The sequence below is a fragment of the Oryza glaberrima genome, chromosome 6 (genome assembly GCF_000147395.1).
Source record: "Oryza glaberrima chromosome 6, OglaRS2, whole genome shotgun sequence".
Classification (NCBI taxonomy): domain Eukaryota; kingdom Viridiplantae; phylum Streptophyta; class Magnoliopsida; order Poales; family Poaceae; genus Oryza; species Oryza glaberrima.
The window spans coordinates 1,339,339-1,359,959 of record NC_068331.1 but is presented as its reverse complement, the minus strand read 5'-3'; the positions used below and the strand labels follow the sequence as shown (position 1 = coordinate 1,359,959).

Sequence of the window (20,621 nt, the reverse complement as noted above, 5' to 3'; positions counted from 1 at the left end):
CTAGAACCTCCTTGCCAAAATCGGCTACATCGGCTTTCCCTTGTCCGTTTCAATATCAGCCGATGCAGACGGTTGCCGATACTCCTTATAGCCGATACGCACTCTGTTTCTGAGAAACGAACTCCCTCCAATCCCGCCTTTGATTCCAGCTTCGAATCCGATCCATGATTTACCAATTTTGGTCGTTAACACCCGTCCACGGTCCACATCGGAGCTTGTCGCCGGTGACCGCATCCTCTGTCAGGAGCTCGTCACCGGCGGCCACGTCCTCCACGCAGGAGCTCATTGCCAGCGCCACCACCATCACCACGCAGGATCCTCCGCCGTCCACGCCCCTTGCCGGAGCTCGTCGCCGGCGCCGTCTCTATCACCACGCAGTATCCTTCACCGTCCATGCAACCATGCCCCACGCCGGAGCTCACCGGCGGCCGCGTCCTCCACGCCGGAGCTTGTCGCCGGCGGTCGCGTCCTCCACGCCGGAGCTTATCATCGGCGCCGCTGCCATCACCACGTCAATATATCTTGCTACATCGAACGAGCAAGTTGTAAGTTGTGGGAAAGAGGAGCATCCCGTATGGGGGATGGTATACTGTTCCCTAGCATTCCTAACAAAATTAACAAGATAATTTAATATAATCCCTCCACGGATATGCAACATCAAATTTAACTTCTACACCTTCCAATGAAAAAAATTGACTATCAATATACGTATTTATTTTTTTTCATTGTGACTTGTATAAGATGAATTTTGACTTACAAGTTTGTGAAGTGAAACATCACATGTTAATGTATCTTCACAATTTTTTTCAGGGCTTTTCGTAATTATTTGGGTAACATACGCAAATAACAAATCAACTATTTTTGCGTGTGGATAAAACACGCTCGGGAATTGAAGGAAAATGAGGTCGAGTTGACTAGCTGCTTCCTAGTCAAATGCTACGATCCATCGTGTCCGGCGGGCGGCGGCTTATGCCGGTGTGCGTGGCGAGCGCCCAGAGCACGGTGACGAACTCGCCGCCCTCCGGCAACACCTTCCTGTGCCCCACCACGCGATCCTCGTCGCTCGCCGGCGCCACCTCCACGGCGAGCTCCACCCACACATTGCCCACCACCTTCCACAGTACCCCGCCGCCGCCACCATCCCTCCCCGCTTTCTCCACCAGCGCGCGCCCTAGCGCCGCTCCCTTCTGCAACACCGTTTCCGGCTGCTCGGTGACTCCGGCCATGACGACCATGTCGCACTCGAGCCTCCTGGTGCACCCCAGCATCAGCAATGACCGGAGGTGGTAGCCCCAGAAGCCGAGCACCTGCTTCAGCTCGTCGTTCATGACCTGGAACACGAGCTCCGTGCTGTCCTGGTTGCCGGGGAGGAGCTCCGGGTGGAACGCCACCAGGTAGGCCATGTACCTGGACAGCGTCCTCGCCACGACGGCGTCGTCGCTCTGGGACGCCGCCGGTGGGCACTTCTCCTCCAGGATAACGGTGGCGATGTGCCATGTCAGGATGGCCTCCGCGACGCCGCCGCCGCCGCCGCAGCCGCTCTCGCAGAACGGCTGCAGCTCCGAGTGCTCTGCGACGGCGGACATTCCGTCGCCGCCGTCGTACAGCGACTTGGCCAAGTACTCCGCGATGGAATGCTTCACTTGGCCAAGTACTCCGCGATGGAATGCTTCACTTGGCCGGACACCGGCACGGTGGGCAGGATCGGCAGCGTGAGCGACACGGCGGCCGGCAGCGTCAGCGAGAGCCGGCAAGAGCTCAGAACGGAGAGCTGCCTGAAGCGGAGGCCATGGTGGCTCAGCATCTTGCTCCGCGCCCACAGGATGCGCCGGATCGCCCACCGGAACACGGCGCTGTCGTGCCACCGTGTGTTCGACGACGCGTACGCGTGCAGCAGCGACACCATGAACCAGTTGGAGAGGAGGAAGACGACGAACTCCCACACCTCCTCGTACACGAGCACGAGGAAGAGGAGCGACGTGATGGAGAGGTCGATGGCGGTGAAGAACGCCGGCGGCGACGTCGCGACGGCCCGCAGCAGGCACCTCGCCATGGTCGCCACGCCGCCGGACGACATGGTGTAGTTGTCGCTCTCGATGCTTCGGAGGGAGAAGAGCACGTCGCCGTTGCCGCAGAGCACGACGACGACGAGGCAGAGCACGAGCACGACGAGCGGGAGGAGGACGTAGTTGGCGAGCAGGAAGAAGGGGCTCGCGAGCACCACGGGGACGACGGAGTGGTAGTACTCGGTCACGAAGTTGGCCTCGTCGCTCATCACCTCGAACAAAGCCTCCGCTCCGCCTCCGTCTCCGTCTCCGGCGCCGGTGTACAGGCCTCTGAAGAGGAGGTCCCGGCAATGGCGGGTCTCCGCCTCGGTCATCGGCGGCAGGCGCTCGAAGCTCCGGCGCAGAAGCTTGAAGAGCGCGAACGACACGCAGAGCCTCCTCAGCCGTTGGTCCATGTCGAGCGACGCGAGGAGATGGTCGCTCTCGGCGAGGGTCCAGATCTTGCCGACGGTGGTGACGGCGTCGATGTCGCCGGTGATCCTGTAGCCGGAGTTGATCGGTTCGATCACCAGGTCTTCTTCTCCCATCACCAAATACTTGCATCTCCTCAAGAGCTCTCCCCGCCATGGCAGCCATGGGGGTGGTGCTCGACCTCGGCATCGTTCTGAAGCATCTGCGCCATGTAGGAGATGACGAGCTTGGCGTTCTTGCCGTAGGCGAAGGAGCGCTTGCCGACCGCGGTGTACGTCATCCGCTGCACCAGCTTGGCGGCGCAGAGAGTCCACAGGATGCCGAACACGGCCTTGCGGCCGGCGGCGCGGAGGTTGAAGAAGACGAGGCTGCCGAGCCACGCGACGCGGCCGGCGCGCTCGACGGTGCCGGCGTGCCATGCCTCCATCCGAATCTCCTCCACCTTCTTGCGGAGCAGCTCGACGAGGAGCATCCACACGAGGATCAGCCGCGCCCGCAGCGAGAGCTCGAGCGGGCCCGTGCGGCCGCCGGTGGAGGCGGCGGCGGCGCCGGCGCCGGCGTTCTTGGCCTCGGAGAAGAGGTAGGACATGACGGGGAGGAAGAGCGAGAGCGCCTTGGAGAGGATGACGCGGACCTTGGGGTCGAGGATGGCGCCGACGTCGGAGATGCCGCTGAAGAGGTTGAGGTTGAAGAAGAGGGCGGCGAGGGCGAAGACGATGAGGGAGGCGGACACCATGGATGCCTCATTGCTCTTGTCGGTGTAGGAGGAGGTCAGGTTCCAGATCATCCCGGTGGTTTTCTGGCAGCTCAAGTACTCGTAGCTACCACTACCAGCACCATCGCCCCTCATCTTGCTTGCTTACTACTCCGTACCTAGCTCGACGAGCTTGGCTTAATTTATGATCGCCATTGCCGTGCAGCCGTGCTTGTGCTCGAGGATAGAAGAAGCTCTTGGCGACCATGGCGACAGTGGTCAGTGGTGGGTACAAGGAGGAGTTGACCGGTCTTCGTCGAGCAACGACATGGGCCGTTCGGCCCACGGGCTGTGACGGGCCGCACTTTGCTTCGACTGCTGAAAACTTTAGAATGGTACTCAGCCCTCTCTGTTGCAAAATATAATTAGAGTAAAGTGCATTAACGGTCCTTAAATTTATAGGGTTATATCTTAAACTTGTAGGGTTGTGTCATATAGATTTCTAAACGCTTAAAATACATATCCAGGTCCTAAAACTTGTCAAAGTGTATCATCTAGGTCCAAGTCGACACATCTCCTTTAGGATCCTACGTTGTGCTGATGTGGCAATGCCAAATGAACGTGACGTGTCGTTTTCTTTTTTTTTCTTCTTTTCTTTTTCTTTCTAATTTTCTTCTCATTCTTCTTTTTTTTCCATGCTTCTGCACGGATAACAGAGAAAGGAGAAGAAAGGGGAAAAAAGAGAAGAAAAAAAAGGAAAAAGGAAAAAATTAAATGGGTCCCATTTGTTAGTCAAAATAATGCCACGTCATATCTGTGTGGCATGCCACATTAACGCCACATAGGATTCTGAATGGGTTGTGGTGATTTGGGACCTAGATAACACAGTATGATAAGTTCTGGGACTTGGATGTGCATTTTCAGAGTTTAGGGACCTAGACGATACACCCCTATAAGTTTAAGGACCGCCCGTACACTTTACTCTATGAATAATCATATTATTCAAAATTTGTATGACAATATATAAGCATGTAAGCATTTCTAGGACACTAACACGGGTGGAGAAACCTTTTTTCTCCTTCTTGCTGCTCAACTGATATTAAGTCTGAAAGCTTCAACTCGCTGACTCCAGGAAAGAAGTAGTCATGAAATTGCCTCTCAAGATCGGCCCATCCTTGGATAGAATTTGATGGTAGTGATGAAAACCATGTGAAAGCCGATCCAGTCAAAGACAATGGAAAAAATCTAACTTTCAGAGCTTCTTCAGCCAATGGCTGCCCACATTGTGCTAAGAATCGGCTGATGTGTTCTATTGTAGATATATCATCTTGCCCTGAAAATTTAGAGAAGTCTGGAACCTTGTATCAGTGTGGCAATGGCACCCTATCAAACCACCCAGGATATAGCAGCCGATACACATGGATCTGTTCCTTAGATCTAAGTCCAAACTGCCCCTTTAATAACTTCACAATTATATCGGCCCAATCTTCTATATTCTGATGCGTTTGTGATTCTTCTGGCCGATATTGCTGATATAGATCGTCATGCTGATACTGATGTGCTTGCCCCCCCGAGCCGATATCGCTGCTGTTCTTCAATCTGCCCCCTGAGCTGGCTTTTCTTAACAATTAATTCATCAATTGTTACCTTGATCAAATTTTGTAATGTATCTGCCAAAACTCCAGATTGATTAAACAATGTGCGATGAACTGATTCATAACTGTATCTTGAAGTATTTCAACTGTCGGCTTGGGAAATCGAGTCTTCTGAATTGGCCCTTCTGGTGTCATGATGAAACATTGAAGACAACGCATTTGAAAATCAATTAAAAACTGCTCCATCTGTTGCCTCTGTTCTTCCGTTAAATTCTCCACCGTGACCATGATCTTGGCATTGACTTCTTCTTCAGACATGTGGATATAAAATTCGTGGTCCCATTGGGTGTGCCAAAAGCGTGTTGACGTAAAAATCGAACACGGCGGCCTGGGAGATCTGCTTAGCTCCAGTGCAGGTCCAAAGATTGGTGAGATGCAAGCGTGCCAGTCAGTTTGATCTTGCAACTGACAAGATATGTAAACAGTAGATAAAACAGCCGATCGGCTAAACAGCCGATGGAACAATCTCAGCCGATGCCGATACCAGCCGATAGCGATAGGGTTTTGAGCTATCGGCTATATGTCCAATGTAGATTCTGATACTTGATGTAAATAATGATATAATGGCAATCGGCTAATGATAATATAATATAGCAATATAATCCAGTAGAAAACCAATTGGCTAGCAATGGTATGATAGAACAAGTATTGATCCGAAGGTTAAAGCATACATCGGCTGGAGATCCCATGCCATAAAATCCACAGATTAGATTAAACAGTGAAACCTTTGTTGTCATCGGCTGAATCCAACTTGTATATATATGTAATCCGTATGAGCCGATGCAACGTCCAGATAACTTATCGGCTAGCACTCCAATAAAACATTAGCATGAACCTATCGGCTTCACAAGACTTATATTATCAACAACAATCTAGTAGGTCGAACCTAACCGATGCAGCACGAGATTGTATATGATAATCTAATACTCGATGAGCCGATAGATCTGTCTAATGTGATGGATATAACAAATCTATTTATAACAGCATTGCGATTATAGAGATATATCAGCTAAGATAGAAGATCGGACCTAACCGAGATAGTTCCAACTAAACCGATGCGTCTCTAAACACAATGCAATTAGAGATAGAATTGAGATATCAGGTAGGCAAATATATCAACCAAACCAGAGCGATCCAAGAGATCGAAGCGATGCAGCCTTGAACGACGCCGATGTAGATGACAGATTCACTAGGGCCCGACAGAACGTAGGGCTTACCCCTTCGCCGGAGATCGAACTGAACCGATGCAACCCCGCGTCAGGTGCCCAAATTCCGCCGGAGGATAATTAAAAACCTCAGGGAAGAGGGTGGCGATGCACCGAGAGTAGTTGTATTGATCGTGATTGATAGATTACAATGACCCCGGGTGTACATATTTATACCCATAGGGAGATATCAGTCCTTGTCGGACAAGAAAGAAACTAAAAAGAAAAAGATAAAGTCCTTATCGGACACTAAACACACTTTCCTAAAGATAAAAGGAAACTAACAAACTATGCCTAATTAATAGATAAACTGTCATGTCGCATCCGTCTCGAACTCAGACTCTTCTAGATAAGCTTCCTTTGATTGATCCGACTCCACCAAGAACACGACATCGTGGCGACTTGACTCCCATCGGCTGATTCTAGAACTTTGAAGCCGATACTGACTCTAAGCTGATGGTAACTTTGGGCTTACCAAATTTCACTGTTAACAGGGTGGGAGTGAAAGTAGGAGAGGGAAAGGGGAAAGTAGGAGAGAAAGGGGAAAGTGGGAGAGAGAATAGGTTGGGGTGGTTGGTTTCTGTAGTACCCTGCATTGTGAGAGGTGTGGATTCGTTGTGTATCTATCCTACGTGGCATACGAGGTAACGCAAATGAGATGTTTGCACTGTGAATGCCCTTACAACCAACTCCTTCCACGTCCCTAACAAAAAAAATCGTCTTTTCCTCCCCGTCACCGCCGCGTCGCCCATGTATCATAAGGTCACCGTAGGGATCCTAGGGGCAAGATTCTCCCGGATCCAAAACGGCGTCGGAGCATGGGCTGCAGCTTCAACGGCGCTGGCCGCGGCCATTGCAACACTGGTGACTGCTGAAAACGCGATGGCCCACGCTGTCACTGGCACGACATTGGCCAAGTACACGCTCGCAACCCCAGCGTCCACGAGGACGACGACGACATCGATTACTTGGGCCTGCCGTCATCGACGGCTTCAACATGCCGGTGAGCTTTCAGCCTACAATAAATTTAATCGATAAGTATTCATTAGGCACATTTCAGCAACCATACGTCCCTCCGTCCAAAAAAAAAAAAACTTCTGAAGATGAATCTGGAAAAGCATTTGTCCAGATTTATACCTAAAAGTTAGTTTTTATGGGACGGAGGGTGTATGCTTCAGGCTGCCTGACCAGGCTAGATTCATTGGTTTCTCAGGTACTCCAGCTCTATCACAAAAATCTCACACAGGTTACTCAGGGCACTAACCAAACAGACCCACATCCCTGCTCTCCCTGCTCATGGCCTGCATATATGCAGCTGGTATCGTACAATGCACTGATGGCATAGATGATGTAGGAGTAGGCGTTGCAGCATGGCAGTTGCACGCTTTCATGGCAACATTGAATTACTGCCGTTGAGCCTGTTTAGTTGGTAAAATAAAAATTTTTAGATATCACATCGGATGTTTGACTAGATATTGGAAGGGGTTTTCGGACATGAATAAAAAAACTAATTTCATAACTCGCCTCGAAACCACGAGACGAATCTTTTGAGCCTTATTAATGCGTCATTAGTACATATAGGTTACTGTAGCACTTATAGCTAATCATGGTCTAATTAGGCTCAAAAGATTCGTCTCGTAATTTATATACAAACTGTGTAATTAGTTTTTCTTTTTATCTATATTTAATGCTCCATATATGTATCCAAAGATTCAATTAAAGATTCAATGTGATGTATATTTCTTCCGTATGCGTTCGAGTATTTGGCCAACAAACAGCTGCTGACATGACTTTATGAGCTTGGTCATCTTGTGGGTCGTCCTATGTTATCCATAGCTACGGTCGCCCTATGTTATCTATAGCTCGATCCTGAGACGATCAGTGTGTTTATGATATGATTTTATGAGCTTGGCCACCTTGTGGGTGTGTTTAGTTCGCAAAAAAAAAAATTTAGTGTCACATTGCATATTTGATCGAATGTCAAAAAGGATTTTCGAACACAAAATTATAATTTCATCATTATACATATATCTTAACACAAAATTATAAAAAGTAGCCGAGCTATTTCAAAGTGTAATAAAATATTAAAAAAAATCAAATGATGCAAAGAAATAGAGGTAGTTGCTAGTACTTCTTTCCTTCATCCTACAATATAAAGTAATTTTGGAGTTAGCCATCAACAGGATTTAACTTTGATAGGGGCGGAGCTAGATAGGAGAGGGGATGCTCAGTAACCTGGTAAAAAAATAGCTATAGTTATATATTTTCACTGTATATGCACCATTTAATCTAAGTAAACTTGTACTCAAATCATCCTAAACTTAATCTAAATTAGTAGAGTAAAATAAACGGATAGCACCTCTCCCTCTCCGTTTTGGTCTACCTCCGTCGCTAACTTTGGAAAACCACCTGCTTGTTGTTTCGCATGACCAGCTGCGAACCACGTTTTCCACGTACGTAAGCGTACGTGATGTAACACCACATGCCAGTGCGTTGCGTCACTTCCTTATACGTCAGCCAAACCACCAAGCATCGTCAGATATGTTTTGTACTAGTAGTATAATGATATGTTTTGATATTTAAGCTAAAAAAAATGATATGATTTGACTTTGGCTGAGTTTAGATTCAAACTTTTTCTTCCAACTTCTAACTATTCCATCACATCCAAATTTTCCTACACGCACAAACTTCTAACTTTTCCATCACATCGTTTCAATTTCAACCAAACTTCCAATTTTAGTGTGAACTAAACACACCCTTTGAATTATATTCGGGCCATGCGTTATAACGGTTGTTTTAAGAGAAAAAAAACTATACAAGTTTTTAGCACGGCAAACTAATTATATTTGTCTCAAAGTTTAATGCATAACTTACACCATAGTTATATAGACAATGCACAGAACCTAATAACGTTATAGCACGTTATGAATAAAAACATGCATTTTGAAGATTTATTTGGCATAGATAGGGATGTAAATTAAGCAGGTCGATTGATCCCAAATGCTAATACGTGCGATACCAAATCATTTTCGATCGTTTGATATATTAATATCCATCCTGTCCAACTAGATCCAACGATAGGAAACAATTTAATACCGTGACTTACCGGTATTTTTCTGGACCTTAGCAAATCTCAAATTAAGCAGGTCGATCACAAGGTGCGGTCGTCGTCAGCAGGCGCCACGGCGGAAGCCGACGGAGCCGCCGCCGACGTCGTAGAGCACCTCGTGCGTCTGCTGCTGCACGTTCCCGATGAACCCGAGCGCGAAGTCTCCCGGCGTCGGCACGAACGCGAGGCACCCTTCCACCATGACGCCCGTCGCGTCCAGCCTCACCACCGCGCCGCCGTCGAACACCAGCGACACTGCCGGCACCGTCACGCTCGTGAACCGGACGAAGTCGTAGCAGGTGTCCAGCCCGGCCCTCCCGCCCGCCACCCGCGGGTACGCCGCCATGGCGCTCCGGAACGCCAGCCGCAGCGCCCTGTACGCCGTCGGCGGCAGCTGCGTGATGATCACGCTCGAGTCCATCACCGCGCCGCCGGCGAACACCACCGGCGGCACGTTCAGCCGCCGCCCGCCGACCTCGATGCCCCTGAGGCGAACCAGGTACAGCGTCGGGATGATGCTCGGGTTGCGCACCAGCGGCGTCCTCGCGAACCTCCCCGCGCCGCCGCCGCCGTCGGCCGGGCCGCCGAGCGAGAGGAAGCCGGAGGAGCTCGGGTCCGGGACGCAGTAGGAGAACGCGTTCCCGAACGTCGCCGCCGTCTGCGACAGGACCGACTGGCGGCCGCCGCCGAGCGACATGGTGCCTGAGGTGGAGGCGCTGAAGTTGCCGCGCACGGCGTGGCTGCAGCCGAAGCGGAAGTTCATGACGACGGTGCTCGGGTTGAGCGTGAGGGCGTCCACCATGTACGTCCCCGAGGTGGCCCTGCCGTCGCCGTAGTCGACGAAGTACTGGCACTGGTTGTTGGAGCAGCCGGCGCCGTAGCGGCCGAGCGCGCCGCAGGCGGCGGAGCCGCACGGCACGGCGGCGGAGGTCCTTGACCTCCTCGGGTCAAACAACGCGTTCTGCTGCGGGTAGCACTCCGGCATGGGGCACGGCGCGCACTGGATCAATGGCAGGTCGATGCTGGTGTCGATGGACATCGGCTGCGCCAGGATGGGGTCGTCGATCGCCGACGGGCGGCTGATTCTTGACGACGACGACGACGAGCCCGATCTGCCACCGGTGCCGATGCCGAAGCTCGCCTGCATCTTGTAGTCCGACTGCTGCACGTCGACGATCGGCTTGTCCGGCTCAAGCACGACGTCGCCGCCGGCGGTGGCCTTCCTCCGGACGGCGTCGGTGTGGAGCTTGTCCCAGCGTAGCATGTCGACCAACGACGGCGGCGAGGTTGTCGTCGGCGACGGCGAGCACGGGCCGTAGGGGCGGTGCAGCGCCACCCACGTGCCATTGCTGGATGGCATTGCTGCACGCATGTACTCATGTACACGTATTAGCTAGGCGTACATTAAGCAAGCCTAAATTAATCAGCAGTTAATTAGTAAGTAATTACTGCAGAATTACGTTAACACATTACCCTTGAGACCGGAGCAGATGGCTTTGGGCTTCAACAAGGAGCTGGTTTCCACGACCATGTAGTGCTCGCGATTCTCAGCTCCTCCATCACCATGGCCATGGCCACGAGAGCCCATGGACGAGAGGATGGAGACGTGGAGTAGTAGTAGCTGCAAGACACTTGTCGTCATGGTAAACGAAGTTAATTTTAGGCACTAGGCTGGCAGTGCATAAAGGATAGATGATCCATCGGCTTATATATACAGAAACTTTTTATGATGATGATAGTATTTTATTCTAGTACTATTAGCTTATGTATAAGAATAGCTTGATATTGTTGGCCCAAAACCGGGAGACGTTGGCCCAACCGGGAGAAAGCCCAAAAGCTAGCTCAAGAGGGACTCCCCCCGCTTAACCCTGACTAGCCCCACACACCCTGAGTGTGCACAAGCACTAGAGATTGTGGGTTTGGCTCTGATACCACTTGTTGGCCCAAAACCGGGAGACGTTGGCCCAACCGGAAGAAAGCCTTGCTATACCCCAAAAGCTAGCTCAAGATGTGAGGGATTCCCCCCACTTTTAAATTGGTCCAACTCTCCCTAAATTAGCAATGTGGAACTATTCCCAACAGATATATAGACCCTAATGGAACTTTATAGGTAACATGAAGCAGCCATTCCAAAACTCTATAAAATGTTAATTAGTTACATATATCTATCTATGGTGATTATCAATGTCCAATAAAAAAAACAATGTGTACATAGAGCGAGTACATTTTTTTAATAGATCTTGGTAGGTACTAATAGGAAGTATGTATAGTCAAGTATTCTCTACAAGTACACAGCATTGGAACCATCTGATACAATGGTAATACTTTTGCCCAGTTCACAAGCAGAATTCTTTCTTACAACATGCATATATATATATTTGCCAATCCAAAAAGCTCCAATTGACAAACTACCATCCAATATGCAAAAGGATCTAATTGCTCTTATATATGCCACCGAGATGAACATATATAACTCTATTTCTTTCTAGCTAGCTCCCTGTTATCCTTGAAAGGGTACTTTTCAGATACCTTATTTTCTAATATAAAATTTGATATCTCATGGTAGTAGGTATCTTTAAGTATCAAAATTTTTAATGTAAAATTTAAATATCTCAAGATAATTTCTCAATAACCTAAAATTTCTTTTATCCTTTAGGCCAAGTTTAGTTCCAAACTTTTTCTTCAAACTTCCAACTTTTCCATCACATCAAAACTTTCCTACACACACAAACTTCCAACTTTTCCGTCACATCGTTCCAATTTCAACCGAACTTCCAATTTTAGCGTGAACTAAACACACTCTTAGTCCCCGACAACCGCAGAAGATATATGCGGACCCCCAATAGTGAATGCACTTAGCTCCCTAGCTCTCGTGGAGGGGACAGACATTGATGACCTCTCCTAGGTTCTTCCCCACCGAGACATATGCAGGGAAGAGGATGACTGATGAAAAAAAAACAAAAAAACAAATCAAGCACCATCAAATAAATCATATCGAACCTAAGACCAACCAACGTCCGTTTCATATTACAAGTCATTCGACTTTTTTCCTAAGCCTAACCAAATTTATAGAAAAATCTAACAACTTCTAAAATATCTAATTAGTTTTATTAATTTTAACATTGAATATATTGTTTTGTATTCAAAATTCTACGATATTTTTCTATAGATTGGTCAAATTAAAAGAAGTTTGACTTAAAAAACCAAACGACTTATAATATGATTCGAGGGAGTACAATATTGTCGCAATGCAGAATGAAAAGGAGAGTCATAGCCTCATAGACAAAGATAGGCCACCAACGAGCAAGATGAGGAGCACGAGGGGATCGAGAGAAGGTCATCACGGCTTCCCCTTTTCAAGTCGCGGAAGCCATTGAAGGCTAGACTGCGAGTATCGAACTTGCACTTGGTGGCTCTCAATGTTACTGGAGTACTTACTTGTGACGTAAGAGTATAATAAGACAAAACGTCAAGGCAAATATCAACGCATTTATCCAAAATCTATCAAGTTCATTTTTCTTTTCGTAAGAACGAACGCAAGTTCTGTTGTGCTAGTAATTTAAATGAGCAGTCATTATATACCAACTGAGGTAGCATATCATTATTGCTAATTAGTTTTATATTAATGACTCAGGGGGCTTGGTCTATCATGCGTAGACCATGGTCAGGTATATATATGTAAGATCAAAGTGTGTTTTGATTCTTATTCTGTGATGAATAATTGGTATCTGTGATTATTGGTTTTGATATTTGTGTCGGCTTCGGTTTCGGGTTGTTTCTTTGGATATCCGAGTTTGTTTCATGTTTATGGTTTCTAGATGGATACTATACGTATGTGATACTGTTGTTTGCTAACAATGAGTCAAGTTGGTGATAGCTTGGTCTCGGAATATGATTTCTTTGTTTGATTCATGTGTAGGTGACTCGATGCCTCGGGATAGTATTTGCGGTGATGGACCGGGAGTCGGCTTGGTGGTAAGACGATGTCCGTGGTGGTCAGATATCATGCGGGATACTTAGGCTAGAGTTGATGCACGTGGTTGGTGAAGATTCCATATGGCATACGATGAAGGTATTGTGTGCGTATGGGATGCGGAGTCGAATTTGGAAGAAGTCCAAATTTGGTATGATTGGTTATGTAAAGTTTGTTTCTTATACGAGAAGGTTTCCTAGGTGATTTAGGGCTTCTAGTATGAGTTTGGTTCGTGGCTTTAGGCTGCCTACCTCATGTATAAATAGAGGGGAAGCATGAGGCTTCCCGGTATCTCTTTTGTGTCGCTTTTCAGAGCGTTGTGTTGATAGTTTAGTTAGGGTTTCGAGTTTAGTCGAAATTTTGTAAGGAGTGCTGTTGGTGCACTTTGTAAACACAGAGAGAAGTAATAAAATTGTCATCTACTTCGAGAATTCTTCGATTTGTGTTTCCTCGGGTGCGGCGGTCCAACCGGTGAAACATCACCGGTCAGACCAACGGCATCGGACCGGTCAGACCGATGGAGGAGCGGCGGTCAGACCGGCGGAGGCGTCGACAAGCAGAGGCAACTTCGGGACGGTTAGATCGGGCGATCTACACCGGTCAGACCGGCGGCACAGGCACGGTCAGACTAGCGAGTCAACCTTGGTCATACCGATCTTCATCGAATTTGAGAGTAACTTTTATTTCCGCTAAAAGTTTTGGGTTTTTGGGTATACCAATCATTCCCTCTCTCTGATTGGCTTAGTTCTTGTATTTCGATCCTACAATATAAATATATCTGCCCCACCCTATTGCAAGCTTGCACGTTACATCACCCATCCTTTATCAACTTTTTTTAATACCACTAGGGTAATTCACTGTTTTTAATACCGCACTGGTGTCGTCCTCTGACATTACACAGTAATGTCACGCTGTGACATTCCTTCAATTCACACCATCCATTCTAAGTCAACGGCAGTAGATTATTTGACATGCAATTAATCAAACTAATTAGTAGATTGTGTAGTTATAATTGTCCCTAGATCAGATATTGCATTTTCACGAGGCAAACATCGTTGACCGGTGGAAGAATCAGCATATGATAATAATTATGTTTCACTTACTTGTTAGATGCAGCGATTAGCACATTATCTTGGAGGAAGTGAATCATGTGCATCAATTTTGTGCTGCCATCCTCTGTCAAAACGGGACAATTCTGAATCTACAAGCCAATGGGTTAATGTTTAATGAAGATGAAGAGACTGCTTTAGTGCTAACAAAAAAAATCCTTAATTCCCACCTATTAAGTACATATACCTACATAATCTGCTAGTTAGTTTGATTAGTTAGATGCCAATTAGTCTGTGGCCGTTGATTTAGAATGGATGGTGTGGATTGAAGGAATGTCATGGGGTGACATTACTGTATAATGTCAGAGGATACGGAGTAGAGTAGACTTACGAAATATAGATAAGAAAAGAATTACTCATCCCATAATTAATATCCAATTAATATAATTGAATTTCTTACATAACGAGACCGTGAAGTGGATTTTATACCCTCAAGGACAAATTAATGATCTCGTCTGTTGTATGTAGATCAAGAGTTGTGATAATTTTTCTTTTTAAAAAAATAGATGACATATATTATTATGTCGCATGTCACTCCGTAATCATACAAGATTAAATATAGTTGGCTTAGCCTACAATTATCCTTGCTCTACGACGATCTTTGTGGAGTGCATAACATTTTCGTGGATCACGTTGTGTTTAATGTGTTTGATTGACTCATGGACTCCTGGTATCCGGCAACAGCAAAAGGCTTTCAATTCCTGTGGTGCTTGCATGCAGTTGCAGGGCCAGATCCTTAATTAGGCCCCAATATCTTTAGCTACCTACCAACAAAATGCTGGTACAGCATGACTAAGTAGTAAGGCCGTGTTTAGATCCAGGCTTGAAAAAGTTTGGCGTGTTACATTGAATATACGGACACATATTTAACGAATTAAACGTAGACCTTGGTCGTGTTTAGTTCTTTTTCAAATTTTTTTATCTATACGGACACACATTTGAAATATTCGTAGACTAATAACAAAACAAATTACAGATTCCGCCTGTAAACTGCGAGACGAATCTATTAAGCCTAATTAATCTGTCATTAGTAAATATTTACTGTAGCACAACATTGTCAAATCATGGCGTAATTAGGCTCAAAAGATTCGTCTCGCAATTTACATGCAAACTGTGCAATTGATTTTTTTTCCACATTAAATACTCCATGCATGTGTCCAAACATTTGATGTGACGGAAAAGTTGGAAGTTTGAAGGGAACTAAACACAGCCCTTATTTAGTTTGCGAAAAGAAAAATTTTGGGTATCACATCGGACATTTGACAGGATATCGGAAGGGGTTTTCGGACACGAATAAAAAAACTAATTTCATAACTCGCTTGAAAACCGCGAGACGAATTTATTAAGCCTAATTAATCTATCATTAGCACATGCGGGTTACTATAGCACTTATGGCTAATCATGGACTAATTAGGCTTAAAATATTCATCTCGCGATTTTCATGTAAACTGTGCAATTAGTTTTTTATTTATCTATATTTAATGCTCCATACATGTATCCAAAGATTCGATGTGATGTTTTTGGAAAAAAAAATTAGGAACTAAACAAGGCCGTAGTATAATAACAAAACAAATTACATAATCCGCCTATAAACTGCGAGATGTGTTTATTAAGCCTAATTAATCTGTCATTAGCAAATGTTTACTGTATCACTGTATTATCAAATCATAGAGCAATCAGACTTAAAAGATTCGTCTCGTAATTTACACGTAATTTGTGTAATTAGTTTTTTTCTATATTTAATACTTCGTACATATGTCAAAACATTCGATGGTACATCCTGAAAAAACTGGCCGGGATGTTAAACAGACCGTAAAGAAGGCCTGGAGCCACATACGCACTGTATATAGGACTCTTGTGCACCTGCGCACTGCATTTGTGTGCCGTCCTTCCTCCCATAACTGCTCTGGCCTGCACGTTCTTCCACTGAACTCATGCTTCCTCCTTTATTAATTACTTTCGCTCCTCCGTTCACAAAATTTTGTCCGCAAACCTCTTTCAAAATTTACCAGGTCAATATTCCAACCACTATATTATTTATTGCTCAGTGATATTTATACTGCTAGACGTGATTTTTTCGAATCAACCTCTCCGGGATAACATAGTAATTCCACCCCCATAGACTTTGCTATACAACCTAGAATCCTTTAATTTTGGAGTTGTGTTAGCTGTTACGTGATTAAGTTTGCAACGAATTCTCATGTTGGGTTTGAACCAACGGCTGGGAATTTCCCCGACAGAACGATGATGTAGTAAAAGGCTTGATTTGCAATCTCCACAAGGGAATTGAGGAACCTCTAACTCTAAGGAATTAGTAACTCCCTCCGTCCAGGAATAAACGGAGCCATGTATGTTTATGTGTCCAACTTTGATAGGCCGCCTTATTTAAAAAAAATAATTAGTATTTATATTGTTATTAGATTATAAAACATGAATAGTACTTTATGTGTGACTTATGTTTTTAAGTTTTTTTAAAAAAAATTTAAATAAGACGGATGATTAAATATGGACACGGAAATTATGACTGCGCTTATTTTCGGACGGAGAGAGTAGTAGTTTGCAGTTAAAAATGACGTACGGTTGATCCGTACCACAACTTTCTGCCCCTATATAAGGCCGAGTTTAGTTCCAAACTTTTTCTTCAAACTTTAAACTTTTCCATCACATCGTTCCAATTTCAACCGAACTTTCAATTTTGGCGTGAACTAAACACACCCTAAGTACCAATCATGCTTTGTACAATTATACTTGCATAGCATCTTATTGTAACTTTTTTTTTCCTTAAAAACAGTGGCCTTGAATGTACTATATCTAGCCCATTGGCATTGTCACTGAGCAAAAAGTTCACTATTCATAAAATTATGGCCATAAATAACCACTTTGCTAATCAATTAATATGATATCTAATAAATCATTTAGACTACATTATACATTGTTAGAACATGTCAATTGAAGGCATGAACGAAACGACAATGACCATCATATCATATAGCTTCTCCCTCGGTTTTAAAATGTAGCGCATTTTTTCTGGGAATCCAAACTTATATGCTTCTCAATTTTGGCTAGAATCTCTACATGGAGAGAGTAGATGACATGTGTATGCATGTCAGGGGATGCACTTGACCATGGTGGATTTGGGGCTAGTCTTGGCGCCGCCGGCACCGGAGAAGACGTCGACAGGCGCACACTCCACCGCGACGTCGTACGGCCTGGAGTAGGCCAGCCAGACCTTGAACCTTACCTGTCCTTTCACCACCACGGTGAACGGAGGGCCTCTGCCGCCGCCGCCGCCATGGCTGGCGCCGAAGAAGTTCTTGTTGACGAGCGACGCCGTCACGAGCACGTTCCTCGAGCTTGCCGGCGGCTGGTAGAACGGGACGCCATCTTGGACCGTCGCCTCCACCGACTCCATCCTGTTCCTCGCGGTGAACTGCTGCAAGCTCACCGCGAAGGCGAGGTACTGCACCCCGGCCCGGTGGCTGGGGTTGTCGGCGGCGATGGTGAGGTTGAGGAGAAACGCCTGGCCGCCGGCGGAACGGCTGATGGACGCGCCGCCGCCGGTGACCGAGAAGGATATCCGCGTCGGGCTGAGGACGACGGAGGTGACGATGACGATGGCGCTGGCGGCGAGGGTTCCGGCGATGGCCGCCATGATGTAGTGCTGCTCGCCATGGGTGTCTGCAAGAAATGAAGAAAGTGAAGACAATCCGTGTTTTCCTATCTATGTCGTGTGTTGCCTTGTATCAGCTGCTTAACATTGCTAAACTCCTATCTAGTCAGTGCTTGTTGCTTATTATATATCTTCAGGAAACTATTCTAATATCTTAGTTTCATACGCCTGAAATTTTTGAACATTTTATTCGTTTTTTTATCACTTGGTGATAATTTAATGGTTCTCATAACTCCCTAATAATTAAACAATAAACTGTTCTATAAGAAAAGATCCAGAAATTTACACAGAATAAACTTATAACTCAAAAATTTACAAAATTCTCAGTAAAAATTTTCTTTATAAAATTCCATAAAAAATTCAAACATATATAAATACAAAATAACATATAGCAATAAAAGTATAATTACATACTCCCTCCGTACTTGTAAAGGAAGTTGTTTTGGACAGCGACACGGTCTCCAAAATATAACTTTGACTTCTTGTTTCTACAAAAATATTTATTGAAAAGTGATATATGCATACTTTTATGAAAGTATTTTTCAAGACAAATTTATTCATATAATTTTTATTTTCAAACTCAACAACTTGATAGTTATTCATGATTTATATTTTCAAGATTTGACTTAAACATTTTTCTAAACGACTTCCTTTACGATTACGAAAGTAGTATTACATAGCACTAAAGTTTTAGGCTTAGCAAATGTATAATGTTCTGTGACTGAAAATATTTGTGGTATTCAGGCGACTGGAAATTTAGTCATGGGAATGGGATCGAGTGTGCTGCACGTGTGAGAAGTTGTGATTGCGGTTTATTAATTCCGTTTCAACGACAGCGTTGTTTCTTTTACTAGTTAGGGGGTGTTTAGATCTATGGCGTAAAGTTTTGGCGTGTCACATCGGGTATTATATAGGGTGTCGTATAGGGTATTCAGACACTAATAAAAAAACTAATTATAGAATCCGTTAGTAAACCATGAAACGAATTTATTAATTAAGCTAATTAATCCATCATTAGCAAATGTTTACTGTAGCACCACATTGTCAAATCATGAAGCAATTAGGTTTAAAAGATTTATCTCGCAATTAGTCACAATCTATACAATTAGTTATTTTTTAAGTCTATATTTAATACTTTATACAGATGTTCAAATGTTCGATATGACAGGGTGTAAAATTTTTGTGTGGAACTAAACAGGGCCTTAATCAATTTGTATCAGAACACAGCAATAAATGTCTATAAATATAGTAGGTAGGCAACAGATGGATCATGGAGTGACGTGAATTATTTCAACCAGCTAACTTAACAGTACTGTGTGCGGAGCGTGTGTAAGTGTGTTCGTCATGGACGACGGCAGCAAGCTACAGCCGACGGCAAGATTCCGGTGGCTGAACCTTGTGCGCTGCACGGTGGCCTCCGTGGTCACCGTCCTCGCCGTTGTCGTCATCCGCCCGGAGAAGCTCCGGCTAAGCGTCGCCGGCGGCCGCGTGTCCGTCAGCAGGATGCCGGCGATGAAGCCGCTGCCCCGCGTGAACATGAGCTTCGTCCTCAGGGCCTTCAACCCCAGCGGCCGCGCCTCCATCGAGTACACGGGCATCACCGTCGTGCTCCGGGCCATCGACGACGGCGACGCCGCCTCGCCGGCGGCGGCGGCGCCGATCATCGCGCAGTTCCCGTTCCCGGACGTGCCCGTGGCGCAGCAGGTGGCGCACGAGGCGGCGGCGAGGGTGTCGCTGGCGGCGGCGGAGGACGTGCCTCTCCGCTACGTGAAGGCGCTGTTCGACGGCCGTGGCATCAGCGCGGCGATACAGGTGGACGGCTTCCTCACCACCCGCATGGAGATCGACGGGAGGATCAGCAGGAGCAACGGCGGCGTCGCCACCACGTTCTACTGCCTGCCGGTGACCATCGCCGTCGGCGACGGCGACGACGATGAGTCCCGTAGCAGGGTCCCGTAGCAGTGACACGTGGTGCCTAGACAAGTCTGACGTACCAGCTTTCGTTGGATAGACCGACGGATATGTATTAGTACATGCATTGATGATAATGTTAATTATATTACTCCTTGCTACGGGACTAAACCAATCACAACCAATCACTTTTAGCACTTAGAATTTATCCTAAATTATAACAACTTCTTCACTAACATTCCATTCCCAACCAATCACAACCCTCCACTATTCACTTTTTTCACCTACCTCCACTTCTCAACCAATCATAACATCTTTCTATTTAATTCTATCCATTTTCTTAATAACCATGTCTAACTCTAACCTTTCTTATATTCTGAAAAGGAGGGAGTAGCTACTACTCCTAGTATATACTGCTTCCTATCCGTTTTATGATAATGTCTAGTTATATTAGCTACTATATACTCTCTCATAGCTAGAATTCTTATTCAGCAGTGTATAATTAATTAAGGGTTAATCTCTACCTTTTCTCTTGAATTAATTAAGGAGCGGGGTGATAGACAGACACGCGAGGAGAACATATGGAGTGAGTGATGAGCGGACAAAAATGGGTTAGGTTATAATAGGGTCCTGTGAATCTTAGAGCTATCTTGAGTGTGAAATTTTCAATCACATGACGAATAGGCTTTCCTAAAAACTACTAATTGTTTTTGGTAGAAAATATAACGACATATTTATAGCCTGTATTTATGCCAGAATACCTTGGGGGCCTGAAAGAGAGCATGGCATCTGAGAAATGTACGTCTTCTAAAGAAGCA

The 20,621-nt window shown here is 45.9% G+C and overlaps 2 protein-coding genes and 1 pseudogene across 2 annotated transcripts; 1 reads left to right on the top strand and 2 right to left on the bottom strand.

The window, feature by feature from the left end:
* Positions 1-797: 797 nt before the first annotated feature.
* Positions 798-3,354, bottom strand: LOC127777832 (uncharacterized; annotated as a pseudogene).
* Positions 3,355-9,158: 5,804 nt separating this feature from the next.
* LOC127778046 (aspartyl protease family protein At5g10770-like) lies at positions 9,159-10,782 on the bottom strand. The gene is made up of 2 exons (XM_052304690.1): positions 10,614-10,782; positions 9,159-10,502 (listed from the first exon to the last, which is right to left on the bottom strand). The coding sequence occupies exons 1-2, from the start codon at positions 10,780-10,782 to the stop codon at positions 9,202-9,204; spliced, it is 1,470 nt and encodes a 489-aa protein (XP_052160650.1). The 3' UTR covers positions 9,159-9,201.
* Positions 10,783-19,178: 8,396 nt separating this feature from the next.
* On the top strand, positions 19,179-19,962 carry LOC127777667 (uncharacterized). The gene has a single exon (XM_052304276.1). It carries the CDS (start codon positions 19,237-19,239, stop codon positions 19,849-19,851), a length of 615 nt encoding a protein of 204 aa, XP_052160236.1. The 5' UTR covers positions 19,179-19,236; the 3' UTR covers positions 19,852-19,962.
* Positions 19,963-20,621: the final 659 nt, after the last annotated feature.

What these genes read in the sequence shown, in the direction of transcription:
- LOC127778046 (XM_052304690.1), bottom strand. Translation starts at nt 10,782, where the DNA reads ATGACGACAAGTGTCTTGCAGCTACTACTACTCCACGTCTCCATCCTC. An exon ending in CATCTGCTCCGGTCTCAAGG is followed by an intron (nt 10,503 to 10,613) that starts GTAATGTGTTAA and finishes ACATGCGTGCAG; the next exon opens with CAATGCCATCCAGCAATGGC.
- LOC127777667 (XM_052304276.1), top strand. Translation starts at nt 19,237, where the DNA reads ATGGACGACGGCAGCAAGCTACAGCCGACGGCAAGATTCCGGTGGCTG.